The sequence below is a fragment of the Arctopsyche grandis genome, chromosome 7, assembly GCF_051622035.1.
Source record: "Arctopsyche grandis isolate Sample6627 chromosome 7, ASM5162203v2, whole genome shotgun sequence".
Classification (NCBI taxonomy): Eukaryota; Metazoa; Arthropoda; class Insecta; order Trichoptera; family Hydropsychidae; genus Arctopsyche; species Arctopsyche grandis.
The window spans coordinates 3,123,419-3,151,343 of NC_135361.1; the positions used below are offsets into that span (position 1 = coordinate 3,123,419).

The following is a 27,925-nucleotide window of genomic DNA, read 5'->3' on the forward strand; positions in this document are numbered from 1 at the left end:
TGTGATGATGTAACATTTAATATATAATTTAAAAAATTCAATCATATTCATGTATATTTAAATACATACAATATATAATATATACGTATATGTAAAAGTAAAGTCACATTTAATTTAATAATAATAATAGTATGTAATGACGAAAAATCTACTGACTATAACGTTACTGCTTGTAAAATTACAATTTTTCTGTTATACTGCGAACAAAAACAAAACAATTTTAAAATATTAAACAGTCTTACATTATAATATGTATAATATATCAAGGTATAAAATAAATTGTTGCATTTTATTTATATAATGTAGAGTTAATTACAAAAGCCAGAATTCGATAGAAAGCGTTGGGGTTGTAGGAAATAATTCGACATGCTGAAGATATTCATATCTAAACGTGAAAACTGAAGGCAAGCAACATTTATTGGGCTCGTTCAGATCGTACAGACCAAGGCATGCGCGATTGGTGCTCGTGTTTCGAACGCCGCTCTTTCATTGGTCGTTTGATTCAGTCGCTAAAGCGTCAACCAATGGGAGAGCGATTCTCGGTCACGTCAACACAATCGGTTCAGGTTGCTTTGAACGACACAAAAACATAATAAAAACGCCTATATTAATATTTAAAAATGTGTGTATACATAAATATAAAATATATGCATATTAATATCGATACGATTTCTTATATGTTAAATTGAGTGGTCTATATATTTTTTCCGAATTAAAATACAAAATAAATTGTCGAATGGAAGAAGTTTTCAATTAATTTTATATAAATTATTAATGCTATTTACAATTTTTTAAATCTTAAAATTACAAAAATAAAAAAAGTAAGGAGTTTATGAATATGTTATATGTTCTGATTTTTGAATCTATACAAATAATAAAAATTAAACTTAATATATGTAATATGATTATAATATGGCAAAAAAATAAATATATTATTATTTTTTATTAAATATATATATATATATATATATATATATATATATATATATAGGAAGCCGAATTTAATTATGTAAAGACACTTATTTTATTATCACTTTTAAAAATACAAAAAAAAATAATAATATAAATATATCTTTCTCACACTTAAAATGTTGACGAAACTTGTACTGGGAGGGTTTTTATTGTACTAATAATGAATAGGCACGTATAAATTAAATAAAAATTGTACGTTCGTTTGGCGGGCACTTAATAGGTTGACGACCTTGGCAATATGAAAATAAGTGCATCTCGCTCTGCAGTGCACAAGCTAAAGATGTTAGTTTACAGAAAAAGCATTTCAAGCATTGGTCACATTGGAAGAAATTAAGATCTGACCGCACCATGCGTCAAACGAACGATCCGACACTTCACAACAGTGTGCGACAATATTAGTTAAACCGCACTTGAACGACAACGATGCGACACTACGCAGTAAATTATGTCATTCGTTCGGTACCTCTGAGGAATATGGACAAAACGGACGCTATTATAGTATCTTTGATATGCGAGGAAGAAAAACAGTCGAGAAAAACCAAAAGATTATGGCTACATGCTATTTCAAAGTCACGATATGAAGAAGGAGAGTAATTGTTGCAAGGCAACCCCCACTCAACGACACTTGCGTCACGTCGCGAACGACACCTTGCGTCAAAGTTGGTCGGAAAGTCAACTTTGACGCACGGTGTCGTTCTACGTCATGCGACTGTCGCGCAGTGCGCTATGTCTCATACAATTTCATACAAACAATATTTTGTCGCGTACTGTTGGGAAGTGTCGGATCTTTCAGTTGTCGCATAGTGCGGTCAGACCTTTATACAAAGTAATTGTCGAATTAAGCACTAGGGTTTGGAAGTCAACCAATTTAAGCACGCTGAACACATATGTATGTTATGAGTATGAGAAGAGTGGTGGAAGGATGATTATAGTGTGCGGGATAATTAATGCGTTTTGTCGTACGTGTTCTTATGTTGGTATCCCGTGACGTATCCTGACGTGTCTGCAAGATCCTTTCGACCGGCTATGCCCTTGCCCTTTCCGGTTTCGTCGAATCGCTGCTTGTGAGATCCAGTGTATTTGGAAGTGTCCGTTAGTCGCTCGACGGCTGCTGGAGATTTGACGACCTGCCGAAAAATAATAATAAAATTACTTCAGAAATGTTTCATTTAGCCAGCAGCATGGCTCGGTGGCTGGGCTTTTGCCTAGCATCGACAGTATATCTGTAATGTTTACTTGAGGTGTGCGTGCATTCGCACGGCACATTTTAGGTATTATTTCCTAACGCATGCGCGCTTTAAGGTCTGTTCATACTTAACAGCACTGCACGGCTTCAGTACTGCACGACTCCGTTTCAAATATGTCATTTTATTACATTTCTATTGATATCTACCTACACATCGCGGTCACGTCACGTTTACAGCAATTTGGCCGAGTGCAAGGCAAAATCGGCTTACTTATACATTAGAGGCCATGACGATACGGCGCAATATTGCTTACGTCGTATTGTCGAGTATTTACAATATGAATGCATACACGTGCATTCGTAGCTACGCGTCAGAATACAAGTCAGCAAAAATATTTTGACGTTTATCGAACGAAAAATTATGGATAATCGTGCTGTTGTTGGAAGAAGAAGCAATAAAAAAGCACGGAGGCGTTTTGATGTGCATCCCATGTTAAAAAATAGAAAAACCGAAGGAGAGTTTTGGACACTGTATAAGAAGCTTGTGGATGATGGACAATTTTTTTTAAAATATTTCCGTAAAAAATTAAAAAAAAATTTAAATACTTTTTAAATATTTGCGCCAAAACCATGTCGAAAAATTGAACAGCTGTCAACTGTCACTATCGATAATTGGTCCAAAATAGCAAAACGGCAGACTCATGGCACGTAATTCGCGTGTATATTTCCGCGATGGCCAAAAAAACGGATACGATACGTTGACGGATGTTGCTGTAAGGTATGAACAGGAAATGTCGGGTACTGCTGTAAGCCTGCCGTGGCGTAAACGTGACGGTTGGTATGAATATACCCATACAAAATGTACCAAAGAATACTTTTCGTACGGTCGGATACCTGCTGAAGTCGGTACGTGCTGACTAGGTATGAACAGACCTTTATGTGTTCATGCGTTGTTGTTTATTTTGTACTTGGTTATGTACAGTGTGGTTTTTTTATTAGAACAGTGATGTGCGGTTGTTCTTGTGCGATATTCATGAACAACCGTCTCGTTCTCCGACGAAAGGGTCTCTTAGATTATATTCGTTGGGGGGGTGGTGGCCTCAAGTTGAGGGCTTTAAGGGCCAAATTCCTTGACCTTTACAGCGGACTTAGAATGCTGCTGGTCAGATTTTTGTGATTCCAGGTCGATCGTTCCCTATCAGAGTTTGTCAATTTTTCTGATTTCATTATTGAAAAGGTTCCTGAATTAAATTGGATAAAAACCTTCCTACCTACTATGTCACCACTATCTGAGTATGATTCATGTACAAGTTAAAATTCATAGATGTCTCGTTAATTTCGAGTTTTCATTGTCTTGTAATTCAGCGACTAAAAATGCTGCATTGTTTGTAATTGGCCAGGAAGGGCGCATTGAGTTTTACCTACTAGGCCTTCCTGGTATATAGGAATATGTACATATGTATATAATAAAACTATGAAGGCGGAAGTATAGACATGTATTATTAGTTCGGTGATTATTCCGCAAAAAGTGATTTCGCACATGTCACTAAAATCCCGATCACGGATTATCTGGCACCCGAAAATTCCATCCATAGAGAGCTACTGACGCAAACTATCATACTAACGAGAACTCGAGTACCAGATATTCCGTATTCGCGATTTTCGTGGCAACGATTGACGTGTACGTTATCGCAATGTGCGAAATAATCAGTTTTCCGTATTATTAGTTTGTTTGATTGTGGTGTTTCATTGTATTTTATTTATTTATTTAATCAACCATGCACACAGATTAAGGTACCGGTACACACATTTTATTAAACGCGACATCTATGGTCAAACGATTTACAGCCACCTGTCACAGCGATATCTATGGACAAATTTATGCAGCATTTTTAATCAGTGAAAATCGAGATGGTGAATAGCTTGAATTTTTGCGAAAGGATTAGAACAGGGTTGCCAATTTGTTGTAACCGTTTCAATGAAAGCAGATCAATTGGCAAACTGTGATAGGAAATGATCAACCATGGAGTCAAATATCCAAGATCTGGCCAGCAGCATACGGGTTAGAACCCGTGATCACACAATTTAAAGCATTACATGCTAACTATTAGGGCCTTCGACACAGTCAATATTAGTTGCAATTTCATCAATATGGGACCTAAATACGGATGATATTGTAAGTAATATTGACTGTGTCGAAGGCCCCATGATCTATGCTGCTGATTATGCAGCATACCAAATTAAACATTCACTAGACCCAGCCGTGCCAACTTAATCATTTACATATGCCCTCTTCTGGATTTTAAAACAAAATCCATGCATATATATTATATGTATGTATACACAAAATAAGAGATATAGGCATTTAAGCACCGAAACGAGCGCTAAACAAACAGTAGTCGTAAATAACAAACAACTACAATTAATTAGCAAGATTTGGATCTTCCGTTCAATTTATAGCACAAAAATTCAGGTTTCAAGAACGTCCTCCAACAGGTGACAGACAATAATAAATAAAACAAATATAAATCGCGTGCGGCATACAGCATGTTAACGACAATGCCACTTATCGCAATTACGTTCTCCGCGTGAATCTATTACCGGCACACCAATTTCGCATACAAACGATGAGACCGCCATTATCATATGTGATTTATAAAACACAATCAGTCGCAGATTTGATTTTTAATTGTCATATCAAGCGTATGATACGCCCCGGAGTCATCATCGAATCAAATATTACCGTGTGTGCCTGACTGTTTAACTGCCTATTCAAATATAATATATATGCACGTATCTATTGCGCAATCGTTATTGCGATATCGACTGTGTCCAGTATGAAGTCATCGCTGATTGCGTGGAAATTGGATTTTGTTGCAATGAGTGGCATTTAATAGTTTAAAAAACAAATCAATTGATATGGACGCGTCAGATAGCATCGAGGATTTCACGTTGTGAAATTTCCGTAGGGGTCGACCGGGCCGAATTGGTCTGAGTGCCCGAGTACGTACAAATATGGGACTAATGTCTTACTAGTATACTTCACGTATATTTTTATTGCATATGTGCCAGGGATTAGCCCAAGGCGATACATTTGGTTAGATTATTTTTTGCCCGCAAATACTATATTTGATGATTGGTGCTCTTTGAATACTGGCTTACTATAGCTGGTAATTGGACTATTCGTCACATTGGGGTGGTCACAAAGACAATTTTTGCCATGAAAATCGCGAATACTCAATATTTGGCACTCAAGTTCTCGTTACTATGATAGTTATCGTTAGTATGATGAACTTTTCAGCTGTCAGATGTTCCGTTATAGAGATTTTAGTGACTTTGTGACGAGTAATTTGTGACCAGTTATCACCGAACCACTATAGCTGTGCACCTGATTTCGCGTTCGCACCAAAAAGCCCTCGACGTATATAACAGTCAGACGTATATAACAGTCAGTGGCTGTTATATACCAATTCATAGAGGGGGCTGTAGTAGCTTGTCAACCATACCGGTTATCAAATGCAGACAAAAAGTGCATGCATATATACTATACTGGGAGGGCTGCAGGCCATATGGAAAAATAGCATGCATATATATACTATACTGGGAGCGCTGCAGCCCATATGGATGGAAAATAGCATGCATTTGTACTATACTGGGAGTTCTGTAGCCCCGCAGCCCATATAGACGAGCCGCCACTGATAACAGCCAATAAGGTCTCCCGACCCATCGACCAATGAGAGTAGCCGCTGGGTATAAATATTGGGCGGTTTCGGTCCTTGCCTCATTTAGAGCCGACAGGCCGACGGATCAAGTATTAACAATTTTTTAAACATAGCAGGATAGAATATAATAAAGACATCTGATACACAAAAAATTTGTGAGAAATGCAAATATTCAACAAATTCGAAATGCTAATAAATCGAATTTACGAGAAATTGAGGAGGAGAATACCGATATATTGGATCCGTCATAATAATTAAGCTAGAAAAACCAGAAAATTCTAGCAGGAGATGGTCGGTCTGTGTTTTTTAATAACCACAAGATTTTGCAACAGCGCATTTGGCCGAGATTTGAACCCACGACCTCTACTGGTTGCAATACCTCTACCAGTGCACTATGCCGTGGCTATCTCCTTACCAACACGATAGCGGAAGCTATCGACATTTTTCAATGTCGAAAAAGTCCAATGTCAATTAGCAAAAAACATATTCGCAAAACTATCTAAAACAATAAGGCAAGGAAAGAAAATAATATTTTTTTAAAGAACTTCCAATTATAATTACCCCAGTTCCTGTGTGTCCCGGTGGTCCGCAATTTGACATCTTGGTCTTGATCTCCTCGACGTCGATCTTCTTGTTCTTGGCCAGGTCGTCGAGGAACTTCTTATAGTCCTCGATGCCAACCTTGAGCGACTTTAACTTCTTGAAGTAGATACCTGTGTCCGTCGTGGTGATCTTCTTATCAATGACCTTAGCCTGCTTCATCCACTTGTCACTCTGTGACAGTGTGATCAATTTGCCATCGGATTTGCCTTCACCGAACCTGCTGAAGGTTTTGAAGGTCTCTTTGAAGGTGCAACCCCCGGCCGGCGTGGGTGATGGACACGCTTCTCCATTGGATGCTGATTTGACATCCCCGTTGCTGGCTTCGATCTTCAGCTCTGACAGCTCTTTGACTGGTGCGGCTTCTGTGTCCGTCATGTCTGGAATAAAATTAAACGCTCCGTGTGAAAACCATATAATGGATAAAATAAGTCTTAGTAGAAGCCTTTCCATTTGTGGAGGCCTACCCCCACTCTGTGGAAAATATGCGCAGGCTAGGATCGTGACTTCTGCGTACCTTTTTAGAGGAATGGGGATAGACCTTTATAAATGGAAAGACTTGTTGATAAAATCACAGAAAAATTAAATTCTAAAGTTAGTGATTAATTTATAGCCCGCTCGTGAGCATTAACTAATAACATACTCAGTTTGATGACATGACTTAGAAATGTTCAATTAAAAATACTAAAAAAATTCAATGTGACACAAATAATTGAATTTTGATTAAGAATTGATTAAGAAGTAGCATCCAAACTAAATTTTAGTAGAAAAAATGGAAACGACTAGGTACATACATATATGTATATAAGGGCGGAAACACAGAGATGGACGGAACGGCACTCGGTCTTGAACGCGGTCAAGAAAGGATCTTATTGTTTCTCCTACATTTCTTCAAATACGGGATTTGCTGTTATTTATTTATTTATTTATTTATTTTTTATTTTATTAATTGAAAAATCAACAGACAGGATGTACAGAGATAGGTATAAAAAACACAAAAAGTAAATAAATAATATATGTAACACCCGAGTCCAATAATAGATTTTTACAAAAATGAAAAAGATAAATATAAGGAAAACAAATTAAAAAGTAAAGAATAAAGGCATGACAAAATATGTAGTACATTGCATAATTAAACTATAGTATTAAAATATTTGGAAAAGGTTATAAGATAGAATATAAGAAGAAATTGAAATTTACAAATATAAAAAACAAATGAAAAAGGTAAATACAAAATAAACAAATGAAATGGAAAGGAATGAAAGCTATAATATGATTAAATAGCACATTACATAACTAAACTAAAGTATAAAAATAATGGAAATATTGGAAAAATAGAATAGAAGAAAAAATGAATCAATCGGTCAAGATTCTCTTGATGTTAGACCTGAATTGATGTAGGGAAATACCAAACAGATCAACCTCATTCAGCTCTCCGTTAAACATACGATAAACGCGCTGCAGATAAAAATATTTTTGGGAATTAGTATTGAAAGGATCAAGTGAAAAGAGTGTAACGCGTCTAGGGTATCGAACTGGGATTCTGAAATTAACCTTATTCAGTAAATCAGAACAATCAAGGAAACCATTTATGAGCTTAAAGAAGAATATAGCATCAGAATGTCGACGCCTGACAGAAAGATTGTTAAAAGAAAGGATTTTTAAAATGTCGGAAACAGTAGAATGGGTATAGGTAGGAAAAAGGTAGCGTAAGGATTTAATAAATTTAAGTTGAACTTTCTCAATACAATTAATATGGGATAAATAAAAAGGTGACCAGATAATTGAGGCAAATTCAAGGTGAGACCTTACAAAGGAAAAATAAAGTAATTTTAGTACATAAGGATCATTAAAGGGTTTAAAGTATATATTGTTATCAATCACTGTCAAGCATATATCAATACAAGGACAAAATATCACCGAAAACACTCCAGGGGGTAGTTTTGGTATGGTGTGCCTTGAATATATACTAGGCGTGCCGCATTTTTTTCGCATGTTTAAAAGTATCTAAAAAACCATGTACCGCGTTCTTTTCTGTGTGATTTCGCCCTATTGGTGATCGGATAAATGCACCCAAGAGTGCCGCACTCTCGAGACATCCAAACTTTCAAAGGTGCTCAAGAAGAACTAACGCAATAGAATTCCACAAAAAAACGTCAAGGAGTATCTAAATGTTATCCTATGTTATTTTTATTAGTTCTGGAATTGCATATATTGTGTGAGTTCTTCTTGAGCGAACCATATATAATACATTTTTCATTGACAGAATCTTGATAATCAGGTCCAATTTCAAATTGGGCTCATTCCATAAGCTGATTGTCAATACATATTTCAGAGTGAATAACTGACTAACGCTGATGTACATAGATTAGAACTTTTGTTAAAAGGAATTTCTATTTTTAAGAAATGAACCACAAATTATCGCAAAATATATTTATATCAAAGGTCAAACACAATCTAAATCTCATAACAGAAAAAAGGCATAATAAAGTATTCGTAATGAAAAATTCCATCATATTTCATATTGATTAACCATCAAAAAAGTGAATTTCAACATTATTTTATTTTATGTATTGTATCAATAATCATGCACACTCGTCTAACAGATTGCTCCAACGGAACGAGTGTGCTGTATGGATTAAGAATTATTTATTAATTATTTAAATAGTACATCTTTGGTCAAACGGTTAACAGCCACTGAGACATCTATGGACAAATATTTGCAGCATTTTCTAATCGGTGAAAATCGAGATGCTGAATAACTCGAATTATTGCCAAAGGCTTAGGAAAGGGTTGCCAATTTTTTGGAACTGTTTCAATAAAATAAATTGGATAGGAAACGATCAACCTTGGAGTCACATACCCAAGGTCTGGCCAACAGCATACGGGATAGAACATAGATAAATAGATAGAACACACACAATTGAAAGCATTACATACCAACCATTGATCTTATGCATGATAAATGGTTTAACATGAACATTAATGGACCGGCATTTCAATAGAAAAGATATATTATATCTTGATTTAATGTATATCATATCTTGAGATTCAATAGATATCGATCTGATATCATATCTTATGAATCGATAGCGCTGTTTGTAGCGTAACAAATAAAACACTTTTCATATATAATGATAAATCTACAGTTGCATCTATACAAGGTGGGGCCGAAAGTGGCCAAGTTCATCATCAGTGACCAAACTCATTTAATTAAAATGCACAACGATTGGGTCCACTGTCGAATTTTTTAGCAGTTTCGCGTGTATTTTCACTATGGCGCAATCAATTAGCATTTCCGCAGTTAGCGTCACGCGCGCCACAGTTTGAGATCACCCGCTAAAAACAGATAAAACTCAACCGGTGACGCAACTAAATATCTACATACATACTATACTCCTAACATAACGGTTTGGTTTTTGTGTAATACAATAGTATAGTCTTATGGGGGGGGATGTTATGTAGATGGCTATCAAACTAATGCGCAATTATTATATGACTCTTTGTTGTTGAACGTGTGACAATTCAATTAGGCAATATATGTAAGTCTCATAAAAACATTAAAATAAAAAATCAAAATTGTCCTGCTTATGGAAGCAGTGGAAAATTTAATGTTATATTTTGAAGATTGGATCTTACGGGTCTGTATTGATTAGACTATTAGATATGAGTCTGTATCGATTAGATATGACTTGATTTGGCAATTTGACAAAACAACCGCCCGAAAGAAAAAGCCGGTTTTCGGCTTTTTTTACAAATATAAAGCCGGTTGACTGGCTTTCATCGGTTTCAGAAAATTAAGTTTTGAATTTTTATATCGGAAAAAAACTCCATAAAGCATCGAGTGTTCGGCTACTTTTGTGTTGTTATGAAGTTCCAAATTTTGCGATAATTGTTCTAGTTATAAATTTGCCTTCTCTCAATGGATGAAGCGGAAGCTCCCCGCGTATATTAACAACTTATGATATCGTTTTCTATACTTTTATACCTGAACGCGCATAAACTACAAATTATGGAAAGCCAATTTGCCGAAATTCTGAAAGGCCTTGTGTAGGTTATTGAAACTACTTTCAATAATAGTTTATTGGTTTATGACCTGGTCTTCGTCCATTACTAAATCCCAAAGCCACCGCTAAGTGCTGTACCTTTTTTTTGTTGTTCAAAGAAATATACGCGTATTCCCAGTGTGTCACCTCAATTTTGGAACAACGGGTTTCCAATTTTTTTTCAATAAAATTATTTTGAAAATATGTAGGTACATACATATGTACATATATACATTTTTTTTCGTCCAAGTCACATGAAAGTTCATTAATTTTTTCAAGATTTGTATAAATTTTGACAAAAATTATATGATTTTTAGATTTAATAACGAGTTTCCAGAAAGTTTTGATTTTTAAGAACGAGTTTCCGGAAACCCATGGAAACCATTAGGGTGACACCACTGCCTATTCCCTAAGAAAGTTTTGATTTACACTTTTTTTTTTGATCTTTCATAGAAATTTGAAACTCATAATTGTTAGTTTTGAGGGGGAAAATAAAAGCCGATTTTTCGGTTTCGGTTTAAGCTTGGAAGCCCTAGTACTTATACCATGATATGGATGCAATCCTATTCAAGATATTAAGATAAACATAAAAGCTTTATGAGACAGATAAGTGTCTAGACAGAATAGCCATTTGAATAATATAACACTGTAATATTAAGAATCATAAAGAATATTTTTTAAAACAATCTCACGCAAAACTTCAATAAGAATAACTGTATCGTAAGGATCGTATAGCATGCGGAATATTTTGTCTTGGGGCTATTTTATATCGGTATTATACATATAGAATTTATCTACTAAAGTGGCATTTAAATTTGAATGTTGTTCCAAGGTTCAAATAGATGTTTTTTTCAATTTTTTGAAAGTACAATAGCAGATTTGGATGAGTATGATGAGTTTAATTTTAAAACCACACAAAAAATTGGTTGAATTCGTTTGATAAACTGTTAGTCATTTTAATTTAAAATATTCAAATTTGTATCAGTTTAAACTTACGCTATTATTCACATTTTTAAATACGAATTTTTCGTATTTGTTTATCATTTACATAATACAGCAATATTTTCATACTTTTATATCTATTAAAATTTCATAAATTTCCAGTTGTATTTTCTTATAACATCATGAAACATTTCTTATTAAAATTTGTCATTAAGAAAATATCTCATTAGTTTAGGTACTTAGATGCATGCATTCGCCGCATTATTTTTTTACCATGCGATGATTATTTTTATTTTTTTGTGAGATGATTATCATTGAAGAGTCGCAATAGAGTAATTGTTAAATCTCTATCAGGTGGGTGAGCAGTTAGTTACTAATGTGAGATCATAGCGGTAGTATAGTATTATATGTATGTATATATATGTATAGTATACACATATACATATGTAGCTATCGGTCATAGTTATTTTCGGTCTGTTGCTTTTAAATTTTGATCAATTCGTCGTTGATGTTTTTTTTTTAAATAGTACGTGTCGACCTTAAAATGCATCGTATACTTACATACTTGAATAAGTACCATAAAATATTTTCCACTTCAACTGATAGTGTACTTTTATTATAGATTTGACAATCGAAGTGCTTTATCATACATGTCAATTAAATTATTGATAACTTTCACATAAAATTATTTTAAATTAAATAAAAAGTTCCTATATTATTCAAAAAATCCTTACTATTACTCAAAAATATTCACACTCATGTATGAGTGTATGTATGTCAACACTATAAATTTTTGTATACGATATTTTTTATAAAAATGATTTCATATATAGATGAATTCAATCAACAGCAATGACTGATCAAATTTTGAAACTTATATTCCGCTTTCTATTCACACTTTCGATATAAAAACTGAAAGAACCTGCATTTGCATTTCGGCACAGTGAAAAATCGCGTACGCTCGAAGTACGCATATATTTATACGAAAATAACAACTTTCTTCGATGTGTTTGAGAAAATTGTTATGTAAAAGTATTCATTGGATTAAAAACAACGTTTGATTGTAACTTGAGATACATAGCTAATTTTTTTCAGCCGCTTTCATTATAAAAACCAAATCGCACATATTTTTTCAATGTATTTTGGAACACCAAAACATTTCAATTTAAATATAATGATAAATAACATAATTTTATTGGAATTGTGTCCGTATAAATAAAAATAAACAAGCCAACAATTATTTCGCATCGTTCGTTCTACATATATAACCAGTACATCCTGTTTTGAAACCTTCACTGGGTCACTTCTAATTAAACAATTCACATTTTGAACATTGCATAGAAACGTTTGAATGTTAGAAAACGTGATGTTAGTATTTTTTTTGTACTATAATTGCGTCACACTCACGTTTACTGTATAGATATGATGAAGAAAAAATATGGTAATAAAATTAAGCATGATCTCATCGATGAATACTTTCAAGAAAACATGTTATCATACCGAATATATTGTTTTGTTTGATTCATTATTTAATGCTGCAACTTGGAAACGATTCCTAAATATTTCTACAATATCAAACTACGTATCATCTGTGGATATAATATTTCTGAAAATACGTATGTCTATTTATACAAACGTTACACGTTTTATCAGCAAACAGTTCACCAAATTATCTAATATAATATCTCGCTTTATCTGATAATCGGAAATTAAATGCATTTTAACCATGAATGTTACAATGAAATAAAATCAACAACTCTTGGGAATATCGTTGTTGAAAAAATATTCGATTATATAAATATATGTACATAAGTATGTAGGTATCAAATTTTGATTTTCACTCGTGAAAATTCTTAGAAAAAATCATGCAATCTTTATATTGTTTCCGTATGTTAGTTAATATAGTAAGAACATTCGAAAAATGGTGTGCGAAATTTAAACGTGTGGGTGTGAACTATTTTTTGCAATCAATCAATCAATTGTTCGGATCAATTATTCTATTCTGAGTATAATCTGGATTAGAATAGACTCAATTTATTTTTTTCCTATCGAATTGTCGGCACGAGAGTGTGGGTTGAGTCGTAATCGAAAAGATTAGAGTCGAATTGAATAAAATTGTAGTGGAAATGAATATTCAATGTTTTTTAAGGCGATTATTATTGCGCATTGTATGTAGTATAATAATTTGCACGCAACGAATTTCGTTCGTCACACATTTCACTAAAACACATGGAAGTAACGTAATTTACTTTTTTGGGCTTGGTCATTGTTCATATATTAACTTTCCCATAGAAGGTACGATCGATATGTGAAAAACGCTCTAAATGCCTTTTATTTTTAACTGAACATCCTTCCTTCTCATTCCAGCCCCTTCAACCGACACATGTAACGAATTTTTGCGCGCTTTGTTTATTTTCAATCAATATCAGGCAACACCTGTACAATATGTAATAATTTATAAATACATACTCAAGTCAATAAAGAAGACTAAATGTTCAGCGACACGATTGCGTGCACCAAGTCACTAGCAATTTAAATAACAAACATTCAAAATGGCGTACGTTAAAATGGCCGACCACCTAAAAATTTGTAGGTTATCTCGCCATGACAATAGTCGTAGTTGAAGACGCTACGATAGATCTTAAGGCATGTCAAGGGACTTCATTTTTGAGAATTTCTTGTCTACGTGTCTACGAAGATATATAGATATAAGAAATTGAACCCGCATTGGATCAAAAATTCAGCAATTCTGATCCTTTAATCGTTTATCCTCACAATTTTATAAATTTAAAGAAAAACTTCATCAATCAAATCCAGATCAGATTGGAAACCTGGATAGTTTTCACACTATCAAGTGATTTGAGATTTGACCCTCTTTTTCTCAGTTCTATATAATGTATTCGAAGCAAGTAGGAAACTAGAACGTTCTATTTAGTTTCGTGACCTAGTAAACTTTAGCGAAGAAAATATACTACCATCAGAAAGCTCAAACTCATAATTATTTATATTGCAATACATTATGAAAACACCACATACACTTTCGTACAGCATATTTTGATCAATTATGTATTATACTACACATACATATATTATAATAAGTACCACGCCTTTTTTCACTTACAGGTCATGAACACGTGTGTATATAATATTCAGACTCAATATAACATATTATGTATTTCGTCATTGAAGAATTGTGTGGCATTGAATGTGTTAGTATTATATTTTTTTTTTAAATACATACATATTATATTTAATATAATCAATACGAAATAAATTGTTCGCAATTGAATTTTTTTTTATATATATGTACATACATATAGTATAATATAAAATATGCGAATTTGCATCACAACAAGTCAAAGTTTTGCAAAGGCTTATGTTCAAATTTAAAGTAATTAATATAAACTATTTTTATAAAATTAATGTAAAATAAACAACTCAAAATTTGAATAGAACTTACAATTTTTATAATGCAGAATAAAAGAGTCCTCAAATATTTCATAATGGTTCAATCAACAAATGTATTTACTAGAAGTCAAAATATATACATAATATCTACCAAAAACATACATATTTTCACATATGCTTAAGAATAAAATATGAAATTTATGAAAAAAACATAAACTTGGATATTTGTGACTCCAAGTCGATCGTTTCTTATCAGAGTTTGCCAATTTATTTGATTTCATTGTTGAAACGTTTCCTCCATTAAATTGGCAAAAATAATCCTACCTGCTATATCACAAATATCTGAATTTGATTTATGTACAATATGTAAAATTTTTATCTTCAAGTCTTAATCCATAGATTTCTCTATGTATTAATTCATTAATTAATTAATCGTTAATTTTGTGTTATTCAGCCTGTCGAAATACAGTGATTTACGTAATAAAAATGCTGCAATATTTGCAATTAATTGTCTAGGAAGGCGCATTGGGGTCTGTCTGTTAGGCTTGCCAGGAAGGCTTGACAGGAAGACTCCAATGCGCCTTCCTGGACAATTAATTACAAACAATGCAGCATTTTATTATTACATAAATCACTGTATTTCCAGAAGCTGAAGAGCACGAAATAACAATTAATTAAATAATTAATCCATTGAGACATCTATGCATTTTAGATTTGTAGATAATGTTTACAAATTCTACATACAATAAATACAGAAGACTTGTGACAACAGGAAAGATGATTTTTTGCCAATTTTGAGGAACCGTTTCAACAATAATCAGATAAAATTGGCAAACTCTGATAAACATATGTAAAATAAAATAAAATAAAAATAATTCTGATTTTTGACACTTTCCGATCGACCTTCAAATATCACTGAAAATAACAAATTTCCCACTTAATTGGCAATATATATTGAATTTTTAATAATCCATACACGATTTTGAACTCTAAATAAGAAAAAACAAGTAAAATAACCAAAATTTTCTATATCCGCATACGGAAAAATCCAAGTTTTCCACGAAATTTCCTTATCTGATAATCAAGCACTGACTTAATACTATACACCAACACACACCGACACCCAAATAAAGCCACTCGTTTTAGCAACCCTCTTCGACTTGGACAAAGTCGGGAAAAACCTCGCGTGCGAAAATCCACACGGCGGCGATCGCCAACCGAGGGTGTGCGTGCCGAATGAAACCGCACGCGTAAATCACCTTAGAACATATTAGACCCCAAGTGGGTGATCACTTCCGACCTCGGCGACTAAAAATATAAACGATATCACGTATTATTGGGTGTGGGACTTCCATCCACCATTGGTGTCGACCTTCTGTGACCTTGTGACCTCGTGTGGTTCCACCATGTACTATATCGTGCTTGTTTACTAGTATTGTAATAAAATGGCCGTGCGAAAAACAAAGGCTAATAAATTTCAGTGAGAAATTGCGTAGGGACTTATGGGCTCACACATTGAGTGTGATATATGTAGAGCCCAGTTTATATCATTTGCCTGATGACTGATGTTTCATTTGATTATGATTGTAATAAATGTATTGAAAGGTTTCGCAATGTATTTTCCTTTCTTCGTCCACCCATCTATACTTTAACTCTCTTGGGTACCATTTTAATACTTCTGCTGTCCACATTTCTTCTAGCCACATGTCCTACCCATTAACATTACAATCTCACACGTGTATTTTTTTTTTGTACTAGTCTCTATACTGGTGAACTACGGACGAAATACAAGCAGGAGACAATGAAGAGGATATTAGGACAATACAACTACTACAGGGCTCTCTACTCTCTACTAACAAGGGGTTGCAGGGGTTGAAGGACATGTGTCTCACTTTGAGGCCAGTCTCAGGATGAGAGTGGCCTCCCTACGTCGTCGTATATTTATATCGTCAAATATTTTGCTTTTTGCCGCGTCTTCTCATTTCCGCTTATCTATGTATGTTCAGTGGATGGAGCTATGTATGTACTTCACCGGCCATCATAAATATGTAGACATTAAATTGATTAATTATTATTATTATTTTATAATAATTAATCCATCGGTTGCTGTATCTCCAAACGTTACGTTTGCTGATGTTTGTTCCGGAGCTGCTGGGAGCATGACACCAACTGTTAATACTCTTTCGACTACAAATGCTAAGAGTGGTGATACAACTATGTCTACTGTCGCATCATCGACTATTTCATCTGTTCCTCAGTGTCGTGATTCTACAGTGACCGTATTGCCTTCTTCTTCTTCTTCCGTTTTATCTCCGCTGGCAAGTCTTGCGACTTCAAATCAGTCATTTCTTGTTCCAAAAAGACTCACGCGCCAGACTGAGAGATCGAAAAATATCAATCTACTACCAAAACGTACGCGGTCTCAGGACCAAGGTGGCCGCGTTTAATACGGCGATTTATTCTATTGTCGATGATATGGTGGCGTTAACTGAAACATGGTTAACGCCATCATTTTTTAATTCGGAGTTCTTTGATTCTTCGTGGACAGTGCATCGTCGGGACAGAGAGCAACGACGTGGTGGGGGTGTTTTATTTGCTTCTCGTGTCTGGTTGCGGTCTGTCAGGTTGAAGAACTTTGAAACTCCTTCTGGCGAGGACTTATGGGTGAGAGTTGATTTTGTATTTGCGAGAGTTTTTATTTGTGTTGTTTACATTCCGCCCGCTGCGAAAGACGATGTATATGAGTTATTGTTTGCAAATATGATGAATGTACGTGATTTCATAAATGAACGTGACATATTATTAATAATGGGTGATTTTAATATGCCTAGTGCCAATATTCATGTCCGCAATAAATTTAATTTTGTTATTTCCTATTGCGACCTAGTACAGGTTGGTTCACCCATTAGTCCAAGTAAGCTTGATATTATGTTGGTGAATGAATCCAATGTGTCAGCAACGATGATCCTATGCCCAAAAGGAACTGCGATCATCCCTGAGGACCTATATCATGATGCATTACAAATTGAGCTTCTGTTTTTGTCTTCTGTGAGACCTGTTTCAGCTTGTTCATCTGTTGGGATTCCTTCATCACGGTGGAATTTTGCTCGCGTTGATTCTGAATTGGTTTATAATGAGGTTCGTTCTATGGACTGGCGCCAAATGTACCTCATGAATACTGGTGATGCTGTTGAATTTTTGTATAACACACTATATAATATTTTTGACAGTTATGTTCCTCGGTTCATCAGTTATCCTAATTTAGAACTACATCGTCGGGTTTTTCCACCGTGGTTTGGGTCCAAACTTATAACTGATGTTCGTGCAAAATGGTTGTCTCATAGAAGATGGAAACGTAGCCAATCATTTCGTGACTATGAGAAATTTCGGATTCTTAGGAAGATCGTGAAACGTGGTGTGAGTGAGCGTTATACCCTCTATCTCAAAGAGATGGAGAGTGCTATCGCTAGTAATCCTCACCACTTTTTCAGATTTATTAAGAGTAAGCATATTTCACATGGCCTTGAGCATTCGTTCTCATTTAATAATAAAAGTTGTGTCGGTCCTGAGATCGCTAAAGCTTTTGCTAGTTTTTTTAGCTCTGTATTTGATCAGAGATCACCATCCCTTGATGCTAATTTGGCTTCCCAAATTGGTACTGAAGGTGTTATTATAGACATTCCGCGGGTCTCGCTTGGAGATGTTAGGATAGCAATTTTGAAGCTGAAAGGGTCTGTTGGGCCTGACGGTGTGCCCCCTGACGTATTAAAGGCATGCTGTAATTCGCTCTTAGAGCCTCTTCAGTTTATTTTTAACCTTATTCTGGATTCTGGTAATTATCCTGATAAATGGAAATTATCTAGAGTCATTCCCATTCATAAAAGTGGCTCTAAAAATGAGGTTGAAAATTACAGACCTATTGCTATCATCTCGGCTATTCCCAAAATTTTCGATAATATCCTTCACCGTTTGATTCTTTTGCAGTTCAAAAGATTGTTGTGTGATGAGCAGCATGGTTTTTCACCATGTCGTTCCACTACCACTAATCTTGCCTGCTTTTCATATTATACCATGTCTAAAGTTGACCGTGGACAACAAGTTGATGTAGCCTACTTTGACTTTCGAAAAGCATTTGATCTTGTCAACAATGACGCTCTTATGATCAGATTAGCTGAAGTGGGCTTTTCTCCACGTCTTCTTAAACTCTTTGCTTCTTATCTTAGTGATAGGAAGCAATTTGTTAGATATGGTATTTATGAATCTCCTTCATTTTTTACGCGATCTGGTGTAACTCAGGGGTCCACCTTAGGCCCTTTACTATTTACAATAGTCATTAATAACCTCCCAAAAGTACTACGCAATGCTTCATGTCTCTTGTTTGCTGACGACGTTAAACTATTCTTTGCTGTTAAGGATGAGAGGCAAGCCTCTCTCCTTCAAGCTGATATTAACGCTGTTTTAGAGTTCAGTTCCAGTTTAGGGCTTGAACTGAATACTAGTAAATGTGCTATTATGAGTTATGGACGTGCGAATTCGCTCTATTGTCACGGATATTCCATTGGATCCGTATTGTTGAAGCGCGTGGAATCAATGGTCGACTTGGGTATCACTTTTGATCCTCAATTCACCTTTCACAACCACATCAAGACAATCGCTGATGTTTCCTTTCGTCGACTTGGATTTGTCTTGAGATATGCTAGATTATTCTCCAACCCCTTGTCTTCTCGCTTGCTTTTCAACTCGCTTGTTAGAAGTAAGCTAGAGTATAATGCAATTGTGTGGAATCCGCACGAAGCAAACTACTCTCTTATTATAGAAAAAGTGCAAAAAGCATTTCTTCGTTTTCTTTATAAGAAAGAGTATGGGTACTACCCATATCTCTATCCTACTCCTTTCCTTTTGGGCATGCTTGGGTATAATTCCCTTGAACTTCGGAGAAACTTCTCGTTAATTCGTTTCGTTCTCCAGCTATTGCGTGGTAATACGTCATGCCCGTTGTTGCTGGAACAGTTGGGACTTTATGTCCCTAATAATTATGTGCGTGGTAGACATCATCATTTAATGGTTGTACCTGCTGCTCGCACAGTTCTTTTTCGAATGGCTCCTATTCCAAGAGCTATTCGACTTCTCAATGAAATCGTTGCTGCTGTCCCTGAATGTGATATTTTCCACCTTGGGGAGCGTAGATTGTCGGATATTATCTTAACATATTTATCTGGTAACCTGCGCTCATCATTACTTTCTTAATTTGAATGTGATGAATGAGTGGAATCTTAATCTACTCTCTTCCATTTGGGCCTCGCTGTGATTTTATTTTTTATTCATATTTTGTTTTATTTTATTTTATTTTTTCTTTCTCTTTTGTACATTTTTATATACTATTTTAATTTTGATCAGTATAAACAAAGAATGGGATTTATGGATTTTATTTTTAATTTTTACACTTTTGTTATTTTTTTTTTTTTTTCTCTCTGAATGATGTATTATTTTCCTTTTGTTACTTTTTTTGTAATTTTATTTTACCATGTTTTCTGCTTTTGCTTTTTTCCTTTATTTACAGTTTACTTGTTTTTATATCATGTTTTTATATATTTTTCAAATGTAGGCCATTGTGGCGCATTAGGTTCTTCCTGTAATGCCACAATGGTCCAAAACTATTAAATTAAATAATTATATTATTATTTGTATTATCTATATATTTTTTATATAGACGAAGGGGATTGCACTATTCTCCCTATCGTCTGGAATAAAAAAGCTATTGTTATTATTTTTTTATTATTTACTCTCACGAAGTTTAAAATTGCTTGAAATACAATTTTCAATAAAAAGCTCTTTTTCCTATAATGCTGTACATTAACATTAGAATAATATAATACAATGATTACTAACAAAATTTAATTAAAATAGATATAAGATGTATTGTGAACATAATTTCGTAATAATAAAAAGCATTTAAAAATCAAAAATAAAATAACGAGTTGTGAATTTGCTATTTATTTTTAATTTATGACCCATTTAACATTTATTATTAAAAATATATTTCTAGTAAATAAATTAAAGCCCATTTCATAACTGTTTTTGCTTCTTTGATCAAATTGTATTTCGAGCAATGTGACATTTGTGCAATTGATTCCGAACACCGAGCAATTGATTTTTAATATATGTAGATAATAATTAGCCTTTTTAATAGCTAATATGTAGGTCAACCACTAAAGAAATAAAATTATTTAAAACTACAAATCTACAAATCATATTCAATGTTCAATTCAGAGTAAGTGTTAATATAAATAGAAAGTTACAAATAAATGTTATGTTAAAAAAAACTTAAAAATCATCCAAAAAAGAAACTCAATTTAACATACAAACATTCATCAGAATTGAAAAACTCAAACTTTCTAAATCATTTAAATCATTTTCACATTTATAAAATTATCTGTAACACGTATATATCAGTGGCGTGCGGTCCATGGATGCGGTGGATGCGGCGCATCCCCTATAACCTTAAAAAGCCAAGAGTATTTTTAATAAATATTTGAATTTCGCTTCGATGTATTCTTAGTGATGTACGTGATTATGATGTAGTATATGATATATATTTCACATATCACGTGTTTTTTGTTACATGATGCATTATATAGGATCTTTTGATAATTTTTATTAAGGATTCGCATAGGCCGCATTCGCATAGGCCGGCCACAGGCGAGTGACGCTGGCGAGTAGACGCTGAGTGAAGTGCGCGCGCGTCATGGATTCGGAGTTCGGACCGATCCCATTTGCGCATGCGCACTATGAGGCTGTCATATTCGCGCGGACGCGTTGACACTTGTTTAACCTCTACGGTGGATTCGGTTTCTCTGTTTGCTTATCTATTGAGTTTCACTTGGAAGCCGCTGTTGATCGATATTTCCGCACGCTACGCCCCAAGTTATTTATCAAAAAGCTAGCCGATTCATTTCTTTAGACGAAGTTAATCATTTATACTGTAAGTTGGTTATTTTTTACTTTTGAATTAAGTTTTCATTTAAATTAGTTTCGTCTAACTTTATTTTTAGTTTACTGTTCCACTACTTACGAGTTTTCATTATTGCCTTTAATATGGATATCGAAAATAACAATGAGAGTGGACTTGTCGTCGAGATCAATAATAATTGCAATTGTTTAATTGAAAATGTGCTGAAAAGAAGATTTGCTTCTCTCCCATTTAATGAAAAGGAGATTATTGTTAAGAGCCCCAAACCCACACCAATATTAAATATTCAGTCTAAAACAAAAACATTTAAAAGGTATTTTAACACAGAAACATACGAAAAAATTTCATGGATTTGTGGATGTGCTCACTTAACGAAATTATTCTGTTGGCCATGTATTTTATTTTCTCAAGAAGTGAATGTCTGGAGTAAATTTGGATTTTCTGACCTAAACAATTTAAGTAAATCGCGCAAGAGACATGAATGTTCTCAAGCTCACATATGTTCTGCTGCTCAATTTAAAAAATTTGGAAAGGGACCTCGTATAGAAAATTTTTTAAGTGCTCAATTTAAAGCAAATATTGAAATGCACAACAAAGAAGTTACTGCAAATAGATACATTTTGTCGAAATTAATAAGCGCGATCTGTTTTTTAGCAAAACAAGAACAACCTTTACGAGGACATTTTGAGCACCAGGAATCGGAAAATATAGGGAATTATATTGAATTGCTGTATCTGTTGAGTGAATCAGACATAAAATTGAAAACTCATTTAGATAACTCTACGGTGTTTACTGGACTATCGAACCATATACAAAATGACTTGGTATCCGCAATATCAAAAGTCTTGCTAGATGAGATTAAAACTGAAATACGTGCATCAAAATTTGTTTCCATAATTGTGGACGAATCTACAGATATCAGTCGCAAAGCTCAGCTATCTACTATTTTTAGATATGTAGATGAAAATAATGAAATTCAGGAGAGATTTGTTGGATTTGTCGATGTTAGTCCCAATAGAACAGCTAATGCTCTTTTTCAGCACATACGTGAGACCTTGGAAGAATTTGGTTGTTTGGACAAATTAATTGCACAAACGTACGATGGAGCGGCTGTAATGTCCGGGGAGCATAATGGAGTGCAACGAAAAATTCGAGATATTTGTCCTAATTCTTTATTTGTCCATTGTTACGCTCACAGATTGAATTTAGTTTTGTCGCAATCTGTTAAACATATATCCGGATGCAAACGTTTTTTCAGCCGTATGTTGTCATTTTCAACTTTTTTTTGTAAGTCTTCAAGAAGAATTTCCCTTCTCGATTGTCAAATAAAAAAACGATTTCCCACTGCTGCCCCTACACGATGGAACTACAATAGCAAAATTTTAAATATGATATTAGAATATCAAACAGAATTAATGGAAATATTTAATCAAATAATTAATGACGAAGACGAATGGGATACTGATGCTGTCATAAATGCTGAAGTCCTTCATCGTTATTTAAAAGAGTTTGAATTCAATTTCAATTTGCATTTATTTTCTGCAATATTTAATTCGGCAGATTTTTTATTTGAAATTTTACAAAAAAAAACCTTTGACATATCGTATTGCGTAAGTGAAATTAAAAAATTTGTAAAATATTTAGATAACAAAAAAGACGATTTTGATTCATTGTGGAACAAAGTAATAACTAAAAATTTTAATAGAAAAAGAAAATATGCTGAATGTGAAGAAGATGTGAAAACAACGTATAAACTTCACTATTCTGAAATTTTAGAAACTCTTTCAGTAAATACAACCAATCGATTTCGAGATATCGAAAATTTAAAATTTCTCGAATTTTTTAACGTCAAAAAATTTAAAGAATATGAAAATAATTTTCCAGATTTCCTATTTAAATCACTCCACCTAACTTATGGAAAATACTTTGATTTTATGAAATTAAAAAGCGAATTAATTTACATGTACTCAACGCAAGATTTTCATTTGAAATCTATAAATGACGTAAAGGAATTAATTGTGAAAGATGATCTAATAGACGTTTTGGAACAAGTATTTAGTTTAATACAATTAATTTGTACGATACCTTCCACGAGCGCATCGGCTGAACGATAATTTTCGACTATGAAAAGAATTAAAACGTTCACCAGAAGTAGTCAAAGTGAAGAAAGACTCTCTGGTCTTGCTTTAATTGCAATCGAAAAGAAAATAATGTCAAATTTAAAAAACAATAAAAAATTCTATGATGCGGTTATCGATGAATTTTGTAAAAAGGAACGAAGAATAAAATTAAATTTTAAAAAATAAATTGGTCGGTTTTTTTTTTCAAACAAGGGACAGCATCCCTTGTTTGAAAAGTCACCGCCCGCCACTGGTATATATGTATTTCATCATAGGAAATATGCATGATGTCACACATTCTATCATATACCCTTTTACTATGAAAGGTTTTGTCGTTATCACAGGAAAAATGTACCTACATACATATGTAGGTACAGTAAATTTCTTATCATTTATCTAATCTAATATCATTTATCATTCATATCGAAACGTATCGGCAGTAAAAATTTACAACACCGAGCATTTTGAGTTTGCATAATTACCGATGACAGCTTACGTCAATATTTCTTTCAACGCTTGCCATTGTATTGCCACTTCTAACCTTCGACTATTCATCATAAATACATGCTCTCGACGTCTACTTTGAACCGAACTGAAATAAACACTATGCTAAAAGCTATATATGTATATATACATCTATATTAATGTTGTGTATATTGGATAGATTCGATATGGGTAAGTTTTCATTAGATTTCATGAAGTCGTGCTAGCGCGTTTTATAGTCGTCAAGTGGGTCACAACAGTATATAAATCACTATGTGTATGAAATGCACGTAAGCATATAAATAATTGCATGGTGAAAGGGTGCGGTGCATTCAGAGTCCTAATATGGCCATTAAATGTCACTTTCGTAGTCCTTTTACGTGAAATGACATTTTCCTGATGTGTACATAGACACGCTTCCAATTGCAGTATCGAAAGCGACAGTGGATTCTGTACAAGAATATCAAGTTTTTTTTACACGTTTGTTCAGACGAATTCCAAAACTCTCAAGTCACGACTGAGTTTAGTTTGATATTTTATTTTTAGTGAGTCTACATTAGTTTGGACGAGTCCGATTTTGTAACAGGAAAATTGTCACTTTTGCTAAATAATTATTACGCATAGAATGACCCAATCATAGAAATAAACATGCGTGCTAAAACATGTTCGTGTAGTTTAGACCTTTCTAGCACGCGAGGGTATAAATCTAAATGCATATGTATGTATTTTACTAAATTCATATGTGTATGTATGCTAAACTACAGACCATTTACTTTTAATCCTATTTTATTATGCCAATAGGATTATTTGCAAAATTTACATAAAAAATTTCCCCTTCTCGCTTGGCAAAAAATAATTATATGAGCTTGTAATTTAGACATTAACAAAGCAATTTAATAAATTCGTACGTGTAAGTATTTTGATAAGAACCATTTCGATCTTGATTATTTTATTATACTTATTGAATTATATGCGAATTTTTAAATTAATATTTTCCCCCTTCTTGTTATAACAAAAAAAAATGTATATAAATTTGTAATTTAAGCATAATACAGCTTAGATATACTAAATTATGTTGCTAAATATAAATATACGAACATTGCTAAAAAAAATCTAAAATTAAAATACGATAATTAATTGCAAGATTATGGTTGGAATATTTTTTTCAATGCAAAACATGTTAAATTTATTCAAAGCATGACCTGTTCTTATTTTATATAATATAGAAGATATGTAATTATTTTAAATCAAAACATTTATTTATTATCAGTAGTATGTGTCAATAATTTCGCTATTAAGACCAAAACTTTCGTTGAATTGACAGTTGTTTACTACAAAAACTATAAAATTATCATTCGGTTGATTTCTTAAAGCTTAAAACACATCATCTGATTGAAAAGATGGCGTTTTAAATTATTAGACATCAAGTTAAAACATCGCATTATAAGAGAGCAATTCGATATGCATTGAAAATAAAAGTTTTAAGTGACTTTCTTCGATTTGAAAAAAACTCGTTCCATCATAGCTTAAGTGGAAAACTAGATTTGGCCATAAGCGAACTTTCAATATAAAATGTTTGCTTTTATTTAGAAATCATTTTCACTGTAGATAATAATTTAAACCAACTCTACATATATGGATGTATTATAATATCTCTCTAGCTAAAATTTATTCCTGTCAATTTCATGACAGACAGAATTAAAATATATTCACAGAAGATTAAAATTCTCTATAATGAACAATTTAAATGCACACAATTGAACAATGAAAAGTGGATATCCTTATAAGGGAATCTTCTTAAAATAATGCTCAATGGGAAGCCGATTGAAATGGCGATAGTCGTATGTTTTTATACATGATTTTCACGTACAGAGAGTTACGTAATATTTGCAAACATGACTGTCGGTCCAATGGCAATAATTTGGAAACTTCTATTTACTCTGGTGGTTTCCAAACGTCTCCGAAATTAAATGCAAAAAATCAAGCTGCGTACTTAGCGATAAGTGAAAATCTACAGATTTTATAATCAGATAAAATTTTAATAACTGCGCTTGAGAGATTGTATCCCGTATGGGCTATTTTCGTACCAGAAGAAATGTAAGAAAATGCGACGTGATTTTTGTGAAAATTTTGGAAATTGAATTGAATATAACAGCCTTATAGTACATAGCTTGAATCGATTTAAATTTACTTGATTTAATTGTGAGAAAAATTAATGGTATTACACAATTCAGAACTGTCTAAGGAAAATAGTACAAGAAACCACTTATTTTAATCAAACAATAATATTGAAAGAAAACACCGACAAATCCTTGTTGATATAGTCAACAGAATCGAGGCTTTACAAATAACAGAAGGCTAAGTTTAGCATCAAACCACAATAATGTCTCTTTACTCGACAATTCCTATTCTATTCTACATTGCCCATACGATTGACATCGCAATGGAGCGGTAAATTAGAAGCGAAATACGAATATAGAGAGTGGAATAATGTAACATCAGTAACAAGACGTGAGAAAATTAGTAGCATTAGTAATTAGTGTACAATGAGAGATTATCCGGAAAAGAAAACGGAAGACCAGTTTTCTACGCACATATTCATATAATTTTCACACAGACGCTTTGCGAAACACGGACTGATAAAAGGAAATGAAATATATGTATGTATGCATGTACTTCCGTTCGTATATTCAGATTAAACCGATGTGAATTTCCCGGCTGGAAAATCGCTAAATACTCCGAACAAGGGATGAAAACCCGCACAATAGACTCAAAACGCGTGTGAAAGAAACAGACAAAGAATACAAAAGCGTAATTAGCTGTTAAACTGGTTAAATTGTCTCGTGACGACAATCTTATAAGATGTATACAGTCTTTGATCAAATTTATATATCACCATCAGTAAGTAATGAACAGGAGCACCTACATACATAGATAATGTCTGAAGTGTTTCCCTTGAGTTTTCTTAAATAAATACATAAAATTCTGCAAATATTATGCACATGTAAGTAACAGGTGTCAATAATAGGTTTATGTCATCGCAAATAAAGATACAATATTTACTTTATCATCGAAAATTCTCCAAGATAAAACCAACGCAAATGCACGATTTATACCTATGTACATATTAATATTGTATATGCTCAAACTGGACTGGATCTATAAATATAGGGCACTAATTGAGAGATGTGGAACAATCGGAAGCTCCTAACTAGACATGTGTTCATATGATGTATTAATTTCGGCAAAGGGTCTGAACGTGTCTGAAACCTGTGCGTATAAACAAAGGGGGTGTGTTGGGATACTCACTTGAAGTAGAATTCAACGGCGTTGGTTCTTTGTTTTAAAAATTGTAGAACTATAGCGGTTTATAGTTCCAAATTGTATATGTTTTTTTTATTTTTTTTGATTGAGTGTGTTGGTTATCTCTATGCACGAGTGGCCGTCTCCGTAGTCGGCGCGGCACTGGATAAGTA

The 27,925-nt window shown here is 33.6% G+C and overlaps 1 protein-coding gene across 1 annotated transcript; it reads right to left on the reverse strand.

Annotated features, from left to right (window-relative positions):
* LOC143914260 (tubulin polymerization-promoting protein homolog) lies at window positions 1–27,916 on the reverse strand. The gene is made up of 4 exons (XM_077434411.1): window positions 27,759–27,916; window positions 6,442–6,860; window positions 1,936–2,099; window positions 1–197 (listed from the first exon to the last, which is right to left on the reverse strand). Exons 2-4 carry the CDS (start codon window positions 6,856–6,858, stop codon window positions 179–181), a joined length of 600 nt encoding a protein of 199 aa, XP_077290537.1. The 5' UTR covers window positions 6,859–6,860; window positions 27,759–27,916; the 3' UTR covers window positions 1–178.
* Window positions 27,917–27,925: the final 9 nt, after the last annotated feature.

What these genes read in the sequence shown, in the direction of transcription:
- LOC143914260 (XM_077434411.1), bottom strand. Translation starts at nt 6,858, where the DNA reads ATGACGGACACAGAAGCCGCACCAGTCAAAGAGCTGTCAGAGCTGAAG. An exon ending in CGGGACACACAGGAACTGGG is followed by an intron (nt 2,100 to 6,441) that starts GTAATTATAATT and finishes ATTTTTCGGCAG; the next exon opens with GTCGTCAAATCTCCAGCAGC.